Source organism: Zeus faber (genome assembly GCF_960531495.2).
Source record: "Zeus faber genome assembly, chromosome: 18".
Classification (NCBI taxonomy): Eukaryota; Metazoa; Chordata; class Actinopteri; order Zeiformes; family Zeidae; genus Zeus; species Zeus faber.
In genome coordinates, this window is record NC_137210.1 from 9,188,963 (window position 1) to 9,200,856 (window position 11,894).

Consider the following 11,894-nt stretch of genomic DNA (forward strand, 5'->3'; position numbering starts at 1 on the left):
TTCACTAAAATCTGGACTGTGATCGGGCTGTGGGATGGGAACCTGCTGTTGAGGTGGAGCAGGAACACTTGGTGGGTTATATCCAGGTCCACTGGACGGTTGCAAAGTAGCAGACGGAGGCTGAACTTGGGAAAAGGAAGGACCCCTGGCTCTAAGCAAATGGTGCACTTAAGGAACAGACAGCAGCTGTGAAGGCTGGTAATCAATGCCACTTTGCTCAGATACCTATGCAGAGGCAGGAATGGAGAGCATGTCCTGTGGCAGTAACAGTCCTGGAGGTCAAACCTGGGGCTATGGTTGTGGACCATGGTTGGTACCAGAGGGCATATTGCCACGTAAAATGGATACGGAAGCAACCTGAGAGAGGCTTGAACTCACACAGATCTCTCCATTGGAGTTGGAATGTTTCTCCTGAATTAATGAAGATAGGCGCTTTGCTTCTTCCAAATCTCGTTCAGCCTGTCTGAGCATCCCCACCCTCAACCTGTGGTTAGTGAGGTATTCGCAGCCTTGTCTCACGAGCCTGGTCATCAAGCTTCCTGTGATATTTCTCTGGCTCCTCCTCCTCATGTTGCTTCCTGTAGAGTTCATGCAGCTCCATCTGTTTAACCTGTTCCTCCAAGACTGATAGCTGTGCAGGATTTAGGGCCTCTCTTAAAGCCTGGCTGGATTGCTGTCTGCCGGGTAAAGAAGAGCTAGTCACAGATGTCTGCCTCTTGTGCATGTTGATGTGGCAGACTTGCTTTGTGATAAAGCTGACCTTATAGTTTTTACAGTGAGTTGGAAGTCTCCTTTTGCCTCTTACCCAGTAATCCCGGGGTCAGACAGGTGCACGTTAGGTCAGGCTCTGGGGTCAAGTAGAGTTGGTGCAGCAGTGGCTCCCTGCACTGCAGCTTCTCAATGCTGTGACCGAAGCTCAGGCGGTACTCAGGTCTCTCTCATTCCGGCTCGAAGGACCAATGTAAGATTCCAAATCGAATAGGGTAGGCCGAGTGTGTTTAGGAGACGAGGTAAGAGTCCAAAGTTCAAAAATGCAGAGCGGTTTTATTTTTCTTACTTTCAGGGTGTATATTTGGTTAGTGGTTAAATCTCTGTAAAGAGGGAACAAATATTTCAACATTGAATAAAGTCTCAGAAATAAGTGGTGTGCATTAAAGGTAAATCAAATATTATATAAGGAAATTCACTCACACAACATGGCTGAGGGGTGCTTGAGATATCCTCCCTGCCTCATGTGCGATCATGTGACTCCTAGACGACTTCTTGACAGGACATATAATGAAATAAATTGTGTGTAGTGGGCTACAGATTTGTTGTAATTGTAACAAATTTTTGGAGGCATCTGGAAGAGAACCCAAAAACACAAAAAGAATGAAAATATTTCAAAACATATACACAATAAAACATGTTTAGGTAATTGCTTATGGTTAGCAGTAATTATAATTCAGGAATTTTGTATACAGTGATATCTCTGGAATGCCTATAAATTCTGATAATGATGTTATTGGGTTTCTATTTTGGAGAGCTTACTCTGGTGTGTGTCAGTTGTCCTCAGAAGCGTATATATTTATGACGTTTAATATGCTGTGCTTTGTTTAATCCAATTGTCTTCTGGTAATACTTTAATTACATTTTTTTTTCAAACATAAAGGTTAATAGTAATAAAATAATACCTGTCAATTTGTAACTTTGTATGGTTAAGAGCTTGTATGTTATATTCCTTTACTTAAAGTCAAATAGCTATCTGTCACGTGATCTGTGCACTCCGTTAACTTGCGCGCTGTGCGTGGCGCCATCTGGGTGAGGTTGCGCTTATTAATTGCAAACCTCTTCCACAATACTGAACCACCGATCTGGATAAAACTCAAACGACGCCATGCTGTAACTGCCCGGAATACAAATCGTATTCGTTTTGTCAGTGGGTTCGTGGGATACATGACATCCATAAAGTTCTGACGTCGGTTGCATCATGCGCGTGCCGCAATCTTGGTGAGGTTCAGGTTGTTGACCAAACGAGACTGCAATGCTCCGCCATTTGCGCTTGCGCGCGTTGCGACGACGATACGAAATACCGTTTTTATACTAAATTATTACACAATAATGGACCGATCTGGATCAAACTTGGATGACAGCGTGTCACGACTGCCCGGTATACACATTTAATTCATTTTGTTAGTGAGGATCCATGGCATCCACAGACTAATGACGTTAGTTTTTCATTAATAAAAGCAATAGGGCTCCCGCCTATTAAACAATAATAACATCCGTATGGCTATTATGTTGACATTTTAGTATTCATATCGTCCCTGAACTGAATAAAAACGTAACCACGTGTAAATGCAAGGGGACAGGCCGGGTCCTTCTGAATAATGAACATCCTGATGCATTATGCAGTGTAATGAGAGCCATGGCCTGTTTTGTCTGGAATAATCTTCATGTTTATCCGTGGGCTTTTTATTCATAGCGAGTATCATAATAGCTCTGGAATATCCTTCAGCGTGGCATGATTTTCGTCGTCCACAACACGAACACGTCTCTCTATTTCCATAACGTTATAGACGTGTGACTTGACGCCGCCCAACTCGGAACGCGCATGCGCAGGAGTGACAGCTACGCTAACTAGCAGCAGTGCGGCTCGCAGCCGCTGACACCCGCCACATAGTCACTTTCGGCTGGGAAGCGTCGACGCGGAGCCCCGCCGACGGATCTGGCGTCGCGCTTTCGTTCCACGCGAGTGTCCGAGTGTCGGAGGATTTACCGGGGGGGAACATGTCCGTCCTCCGCCGCCGCGTCTCACAGCGGTGTAGTTAGCTGACGCTAACTGGCTAGCTGCGGTTATTTTCCCCCAAAGCTGGCATCCGAACTCCCAACACCAGCCATGGGGATTCTTTTTACCAAACTATGGAGGCTCTTCAACCACCAAGGTAAGGGTTGCATAGGGCCGTACGTCGCACCACACACACACACACACACACACACACACACACACACACGGAACACGTACACACGACAACTTGTCCAATATATACTAATGGGATTTTAGTAACATTATAATCACTCGTGGTTAATACGTTGTAATAACATCGAAGTGATGTATCAGTGTTATCCGCATTGTTGTATACATACACGTACACAATATCCCATCTACATTTGCGTTTATACCCCCAGTCAATACTACCCCCCCCCCTCCACCGCCTATTTATTTTTATTATCTATCATTTCGATTTTTTTTTTTCCCCTCTTTAATCTGTTAAGCTTTTTTTTTATTTTTTTTTATTATTAATGTCAACTATCTATACAATGCACCAACCCTTTCAAGACATACCATGTACAGTATATCAACATGTAGGCCCACTGTGCAAATGATCAGCTGTGGACCTGGTTCCGAATGCTGCCCAGTTCCCAGGAGTTTGTGAAGAAACTCAGTTTCGGGATGATTTCCCCTGCTCACGTGTCTCGTGGTGTAAAGCTGATCAATTTGGCACAGTCGTTTTGTCTGGCTTAATGTTTGTGTGCTGTGCAGCCATTCATATTCCATTCACTGCAGTGCAGTGGCCATTCTAAGCCCTTTTGGTCACAGGTTGGATTTTGCTGACTGGGTCAACTAAGTGTCTGATTTGACTACACTAACTTTCTTCTGTCCATTTCATGACTTTCATCTGAAACATTTGAAATAAACGCTGCTGATGCACCAGAAGGACACATCAATGTGAAGCCACATGTAATCTGAGCCCTGGGGACCGTAGAGAGCCAAAGTGCATTTTCTCACATGCGTACAGCCCAGCCCGCTTGCCTGCTTTCACGTGTTTTCTAGGACAAACGCATGGCGGCACATACAAACATGGGAGTCAGCAACCTCAGCAGAACGCTTACTATAATACAGAAGGATAATATATAGGAGTATCTGATGCTGTATGTATGATCATACCAGTTAGGTCTCTTTTATTCAGAGTCAAGATTCACATATTCACTCATAAAAACAACTCTTTTGAGAAGTGGAGTAGACTCGTTGCACAAGCCAAAACGACAGTGACCACATACCCAATTCTTTGTGCATTTATTTAATCAAATGGCAAATCACCAAATGTGTTCAATAACCAAACTCTAAGAGGAACGTTTAGCCATATTTAGTCACCCGTGATAAATATCTGTTTACAGTAGCACATTTTTATTGTAATAATATGTTGGTGGGAATTATTCCGGGTTTATTTCCTCCTGTTCAGTTCTCCTTTCTTCCCCGGTGTGAGTATGACCTGAATAGGTAATCTTGATTCCTGTGTCAGCTGTATTCCACGTCATAAGAAGTGTTTGTGGACTGGAGGCGTTCCTTGCTTGTCATATACATAGGAATGATTGAACAATTTGTCAGTCGGAATCAATAGGAATTCATTCACGATTGTACACTATCATGCATCACAAGCCATTTGTCGTATTCCTAACTACAATTTCCTTTAGCATGACAACATGGAGGTGGTTTCTTAGCATGCCTTATATCTGAGGTGTCATTGTAGGGTCATTATTGTAGCAGCACACAGAGCTTGATTTGCCACTAGATTAAAAATGACCTGGGCGTCAAAGCAGCTGGTGTTTTTCCACAGTCAATAGATATAGATTGAATGTTATTGGCTAAGAACAAATCTAGACTCTCCTCTGGGTGACCTTTGCATCTCAGATGTTGTCTTACAATCAACCTCTGTAATTGTGTTGATCTAGCTAAAGACTTTTGATATCTTTGACTTTTGATACTTCTGATACTATTTCAGCCTCTGAAATGATATCAGTTTACCATTTTAACTTGAGAAAATAGGAAATCATCTCTCTCTACGTCGTCCCCAGACGAGCCTTCCATCGGCGTCTCCAGTCATCCCTGTTCTCCATACATCTGGCCAGCTCCTTTGTGCTTTCCCCACCGGCATCTTTCCTTAGCACGTCCACATAGGTAGATGCGTGACGTCCTCTCGATCGATGCCCGTGTGTTGGTTCCCACAGTACAAGCTTTTTGGCCGGTAGTTCTCGGTGGCGGTGGCAATGGCCTGCTAGTCTCATCCTCCTTACTGCTATCTTCTCTGATACACTGGGTAGTGCCCCATACAATCATACACTAACAATTCCATTCTAACCTGCTATATTCTGAGGATGTTTCCTTTGACCTCTTACCACTTTCTAACCCTCCAAATCGGTTTGTTTTACCTAAAATAAAATGAAAGTGGGGAAATACATATTTTGTTACTCTGCTAATTTTGTCGTTCAGCTACCACTAACAAATGTGCTTACTGTATTCTCTTGTCTGCTAAATGTCAAATGCAATGCACTGTCTGCAGTGTGCCTGTGTTGAGGCATTTGTGATTTTCAACTTGATCTAGGGTGTTTCAATACAGTTAAACATTTCTTGTTCACATAAAAGGCATGGCCTCTTCAACAGGTTGATGCCAAGGGATGTGTCCTATGGAAGCAAATAAGTGCCACAATGTTTGAGTCTTTAAAGCCATTGTATTTTGTTATATTGAAAATTGTAACTACTTTGAATTCATAACATCAAAATATTTCACGTTTAAAAGAAGTTGTCTGAATTAATTTGTTTTGAATTCATTTCTTTGAAATTCAAATAAGAAGTTTTGCTATTTGACTAAACTCAACCTAACCCTAACCCAGGTATATACAATCGAGCCTGAACACAGTGCAGTGGCACATCACCCAAACTGCCGGTACTCTATTCTGCCCTCTCAAGTTAACATACTGTAATATATATATATATATATATATATATATATATATAATTATTTTTTTATTATTATTATTATTTGAGTGCAAATTATTTTTTTATTATTATTAGGATGTGCAAGTTGCAAATATTCATACTTTTCCAAAGAACAAGATTGGATTTTATTTTGAGTTCCGACTTCAGTGGAAAGCAGCGTTGGCTCTTCTGCACACACACCCATATGTCACAGCTTGCACAAGATGCAGCTGCCAGCCCAGGGTGAAGAGTGATCAGAATGCGAACGGGCCCTTCATTTGATATAAATTGCTTTATTATATTGAAAAAAAAAACAAAAAAACTAGCAGTACACCTACAAATTATTCATGACCTGACTTCACCGTCCTGGTAGAAAAAGTATGTTGCATCTATAGTACTGCACACAGAAACTCCCTGAACAGTCTCTAGGTCAGTGTTCATTCTAACCAGTGATTAACAGTGAATTATATTGAGCTCTGAGTTTTATAAACAACACAATCCAGACAACTTACCGGATCCCCGCATGGCGATGGTGCTCCGCCGTCCTCCTTGGTCGCCATCTCTGCCTTTTTCTTGTAAGACGTGAATGACAGGCCGCACTGTGATTGGCCAGAAATTGGTTTGATTGCATTCAAGCTTGATTGTTTATACGTGGCAATCCTTGGTAACCTGGACGCTGATACCTGGTTTTAAAAGGGAAAGATTTAAATTTTATGAATCCAAAGTATTTCACATTTAAATATGAATACAATTAAATGGCTTTAAATATTCAAAACATTATGTCACTTATTTGCTTCTGTAGTGTCCTCTCCTCGGCTGAAGGGGTGACATTAGGGGCAAACTATCGTAATAAATTAATTTATAGAATTGAAAACAATAATGTATGTAAAAGTAAAACTATTGTGTTTCTTATCAACAAAAGTACATATCCTCACACTAAAGCAATGCAAATTGAAAAATATTTTGTGCAAACTGTATTGTGTACAATGCAAAAATACCATACGCTGAGAAAAAGGCTTTGAGCTTGTGGTTGCAGTTGCACCTGTTACAAAGCCCCGATTCCGTATCTAACATCACACATTTTATGTTCCTTTCACATGGGTATACCCCAAAGCCTGTCTCTATATCTCAGGTCGCGGTACTGTTTCGGCTCACCAACTTACGTCTTTGGTGTACGCAGCAGTTATTGGGAGTGCCGGTTTGAACGCTACAAGAGCCGAAAGTTCAGTCTCGGTGACCTTAACATTAAATGGCAACAAAAGGAGAGACAAGCAATGTAGCTGTATGTCCGGTGCCAGTATGTTTTGGCTGTCGGGTGGGGAGCCCATAGACTAAAAGGGAAGACAATGCTGGCTGGCATTCTTGAAACCTGTTGAGGCAAAATCCAGACGAGTGTTTATCTTTTAGTACTTTCTTTAGCATTCCGGTGTATTTTCATTCCAGCAGTTCTGGTCATGATCTTATATGGCTTTCTCCCGTTTCCTCTTTCCCAACTAATAGCATGGTGCTACCAATACTGTTTTCTCTTCTGTCTGTTTAATGTTGTTCTTTGCCTTAGGCATCCAGTCACATGATTTCAACAACAGCGTTATAAATTTTAATCCAGATTGGTCGGTAGTTTACGCTTTAAATGATTTATATTAAAAAAAAACGCTCTGGGATCCCAATGTTATTTCTGTCCCTTGGCCAGTTTCTGACTTTATTTCAATCAGTTGCTTTTCCTATGAAAAAACAAAACAACAACTTTCACAGGCCTTTCTGTTTAACACAATTGTACACTCCTGTAGGTGTGTGTTCATGCGTGCATTCACACACTCACAGGTGCAATAGAAGGACAATGGGAGGGAGTGAAACGGGAGAACACTGGACACGTATAATGTTTCCAGCTGCAGTTTGCCTGATCCTGTGTAAACCACTACGCCAGCAGCTCCCAGCACCAGTCTCCCACTAATGCTAGATCCGTGCACTGGCTAAATTCGCTGCTGAGTCTCAAGCATAAAGAAAGGCTGTTTCAGGCGCTCGGGGCGATTCTGCGTTCGGCTTCTCAAGACCTTTTAAAACAAAGGGGCCAACAGAGGTCATCCTAGACATTGATGCCACAGTGTTTTCTGGAAGTTCTCACCGAGTGTCCATGCTTTTTATTTGTATGGTTTTTGTTTTTTTTTTGTTTCAGAACACAAGGTTATTATTGTGGGTCTGGACAATGCCGGGAAGACCACCATCCTTTATCAGTTGTAAGTATTTACATGAATCACTCAAAGCCTAAGAGCAATACAGAACAGAAGTTATTTATGTCCCAGAATAAAGACTGCCTTTTTTTCTTCACCTTTTTTTTCGCACACCGCTTCTCGTAATCTCTGCTGGCTGTTGCTTTTGTTTTGGAAAAACAAAAACCTATAGAAGTAGTGATTGGTGGCTTTTATTTTTGCCTGTATGCAGAATTTGACCTCATAGCAAGCATTTGCAATCCTAAAACAATGTAAATCTTATTGCTGATGCACTATGTTGTTGTATAGTGCAATGTTAAATTGTCACTTATTTGTAAATAGAAACAGCACCTCATAGGTACAATGACTCCTCAGAGCCAGTTATTATCACCTAGATATTGCTGCAGTAGCCATGCATTTACTTCACGATACATCTGACTAGAAATCAACAGCAAGCATTGCCGGCACCCTTGAAAAGCTGAAAGAGTTCGTCCTTTCTTTTACTCTGCAGTTCTATGAACGAGGTGGTGCACACCTCTCCTACAATAGGAAGCAACGTGGAAGAGATTGTGGTCAACAACACCCACTTTCTGATGTGGGACATTGGAGGTCAGGAGTCCCTGAGGTCATCCTGGAACACGTACTACACAAACACAGAGGTAGAAAAACGAGTAGCCTGTCCAGGCTTGCAACCCGGAATTCAAATTATTCTTTGATGCTGAACATTTTGTAATATCTGTAATTGTTTTGGCCAAAATGTTTATTTTGGGGCTCAGGCTTGAAACTACACAACTAAACTAAATGGGAACTGGGAAAGCTTTTACATTTAAACAACCTTCAAGGTTCATGCCTTTACCATCATAGTGACCGTTTGTCATCTCTCCTCCTTAATGTGATGATGTATAGGAAGAGGCTTCCTAAGAGTTACGTACATTCTCCCATTTAATGTGTTTTAATTGCTCATAAAGAACTTTTTTCTGACCGATAGCCAACCCTCGTTAGCCGATCATTAACTGTTATCCGACAATATTAAAATATTAGGGCACTGGCCCCCTGGGGGGGGGGGATCACAGTTTTATTTTTTATTGGACTTTACAAATTATAACTATAAACAAGGGGAATCATAAATATATTTTTATACGCGAACACAGCACTCCGTGCGCCCGTTCAAGTGAGCTGTGGAACAGTTCCGTATTTGGAGGAACAGTGTAATGGGGCACAAGTTCCTCTTTGCACTGCCCGTGTTCTTTCAAATAAAACAACTACATACACAGTGCGGGGAAGCCGCGTGGAGGAACTCGTGCCCTATTCCTCCGTGCGTTCGTATAAATGAAAAAAATATAATAAATACGACACGTGACCCTTCTTAAAAGCTAATAAAAAATTGTTTATATATATATATATATATATATATATATATATAATTTATGTTTTGTTTTTTTGTTTTTTAACTTTTAAGTAGGGTCACATGACTTTTTTTGTTTTTTAATTTATATATATATAAATTTAAAAAAATAAAATAAATAGGTCACGTGACCCTACTTAAAAATTAATTTTGTGTGTGTGTACAGTATGTGTATTTATTTTTTTAAACTGATAGTATTAATTGGTTAAGTTGTTAATTGTTAACATCCCTAGTTGTCATGTATTTAACCACCATTTATAGAGACTCATAATCTGACTCTAGAAACTGGTTGTGTGTTGTTGTTTGATCTCTTGCAGTGTTTACATGGATATCATCAACAAACATGGATATTATCAACAAAAAATGTTAACCTTTTTAATAACTTCGGAAACATTTTAGCGCACAAATACATATTTACTGAATTCAAATGATAGAGAGAGGTATTAAAATCAACACACTGTTCAGCTTACCAATGAAAAAAAACAAATGCTGATGACCAGTAGCTTGGTTGTTGATGAAGCAGAAAAAATATGTTCACTTCAGAGCATCAGCGTGAACCTTCTGCAGAGCTTTAAAACCAACACAAGCATTAAAAAATACAACTCACAATGAATAGTTAAAAGTTTGAAACGGGTTTAATTCTCTCCATTCTTTAATGCTTAGAAACTGTTTTCATGAAAGTGGCGTTGCTTATTAAACTGTCTTCTCTTTTTTTTTTTTATATGTATATATATTTCCCCCTCTCCCTTGACAAGTTTGTCATCGTGGTAGTGGACAGCACAGACCGAGAGAGGATCTCTGTGACAAAAGAGGAACTCTACAGAATGCTTGCTCATGAAGTAAGTAGTCCAAAAGCAAATCCTGATGCAATTTGCTGGATAAAATGTACACCAGATGCTGAAATTCATGTTGTTTTTCCAATCCTCTTTTTACTCCGCCTTCCCTCTGCTGTAGGACCTGAAAAAGGCCGGGCTGCTAATCTTTGCGAACAAGCAGGACGTTAAAGGATGCATGTCTGTGGCTGAGATCTCCCAGAGCCTCCAGCTTACCTCTGTCAAAGACCACCAGTGGCACATCCAGGCCTGCTGCGCCCTGACTGGGGAGGGGTGGGTACACACACACTCATGGTGGTTAGGGCCGGGCGATTAGGACAATTTCATTCTCAATCAGGATTTTAGTCCGACCAGTGTTGGGGTCCAGGTGGCGCCGGGGCCTCCTCTGCTCTCTCCCCGGCCGCGGTGCTCTCCCGGCCGGGCAGCGTGCAGCGGGGATGAGCCCCCCTGGAGCTGACCTCGGCGGAGTTTCCCTCAAACACCAACTTGAATCCGAACTCGCCCTCCTCCCAACACTGGGATCGGGTGCAGAGTGTGCAGAGTGCAGATTCGGGAACTTTTCGGACTGTTCGGAGACAACAATGATGACTATATTATTTATTTGAGTTATGCCTTTTCTTCATTTAATTTTTTTTGTTTTTCAGTTGAATTATATTTAAGGTTCAAGAAAAGGATTTTTTTTAATTTGTTTTTCAACAAAATAATCGTAAGGATTACCACTTTAATGGCTGTCTCTTTCTTTCTCCTCTGCCTCCAGGTTGTGCCAGGGGCTAGAGTGGATGATGTCCCGGCTACGTGTGAGATGATGACCCGTGGCCTTGCCTCCGCAGCGTGCCCTTGCTCTTCTCTCTTTTCCTCCACCTTTGGACATGCGGTTGGAGATGACAGTTGACGGATGGCCCACTCCTCCTCTCTGTGAAGCCATCTTGGCCGGACAGCAGCCGGGACCTCGTTTCAGTTCCTGTTTATTTATTTTAAAGAACAGAAAAGGATGAACTCTCACACACTCAGAACAAAGCAGCCTTGCCCTTGCAGTTGGACACTAGGCGACAAGAAGAGGAAGAGGGGGAAAAAAAGGACTGAAGTGTATGTAAATTTCTGCACGTTTTTTTTCTTACAATGAAACACTTAAGTCGGGCAGCTGGTTGGCTTGGAACGATACAAGAACTTTGTTGTGCGAGCCCAGCGCAGTGTGGCCTTGCAGCATTGCCGGACAGGCTGTGTTGGTTTTTATTTCCCCCCTGTGTGTTCGGTCCAGTATTTACATTAACCTTGTGCCTGCATCAGAATCCTCGAGTGGTGATGGCCGACGAAGACAGAGACGTGTAGAAGTGACGCTGAAATGACACCTCTGTATCACCATCCTCTGAGCCTGGTTGAAATAAAGTGTTTTTATCTGTTTGGGGTGAACTGCAGTGTCATAATCCTTATATTTGTTAGAACACCATTAGACTTATATCTCATTCTGTAGTGCAAATTACCTTCCACTAGTGCAGTGCCCGTTCGAAACATGCCTGTTTGTGAAAGTCGCGGCGACTTGTGATGAAAAACACCAGGAAATACTGTTTCTCACGGGGGGAAAAAATACCCAAGTCGTGCTTTTGGATGTTTGCTTGTTTATTTAAAGTTTATTAATATTGGGTCCCCAGCAATACATCGCCAAGTGTGAAGTAGTTTGAGTACTAGTACTTTATGTTTAGAGACCGTGATAC

General features: G+C 41.7%; 1 protein-coding gene across 1 annotated transcript; it reads left to right on the forward strand.

Moving 5' to 3' along the window:
- The first annotated feature begins 2,659 nt into the window (after nucleotides 1-2,659).
- On the forward strand, nucleotides 2,660-11,583 carry arl5a (ADP-ribosylation factor-like 5A). Its single transcript, XM_080018610.1, has 6 exons — nucleotides 2,660-2,924; nucleotides 7,911-7,971; nucleotides 8,456-8,603; nucleotides 10,105-10,188; nucleotides 10,304-10,455; nucleotides 10,940-11,583. The coding sequence occupies exons 1-6, from the start codon at nucleotides 2,879-2,881 to the stop codon at nucleotides 10,986-10,988; spliced, it is 540 nt and encodes a 179-aa protein (XP_079874736.1). The 5' UTR covers nucleotides 2,660-2,878; the 3' UTR covers nucleotides 10,989-11,583.
- Nucleotides 11,584-11,894: the final 311 nt, after the last annotated feature.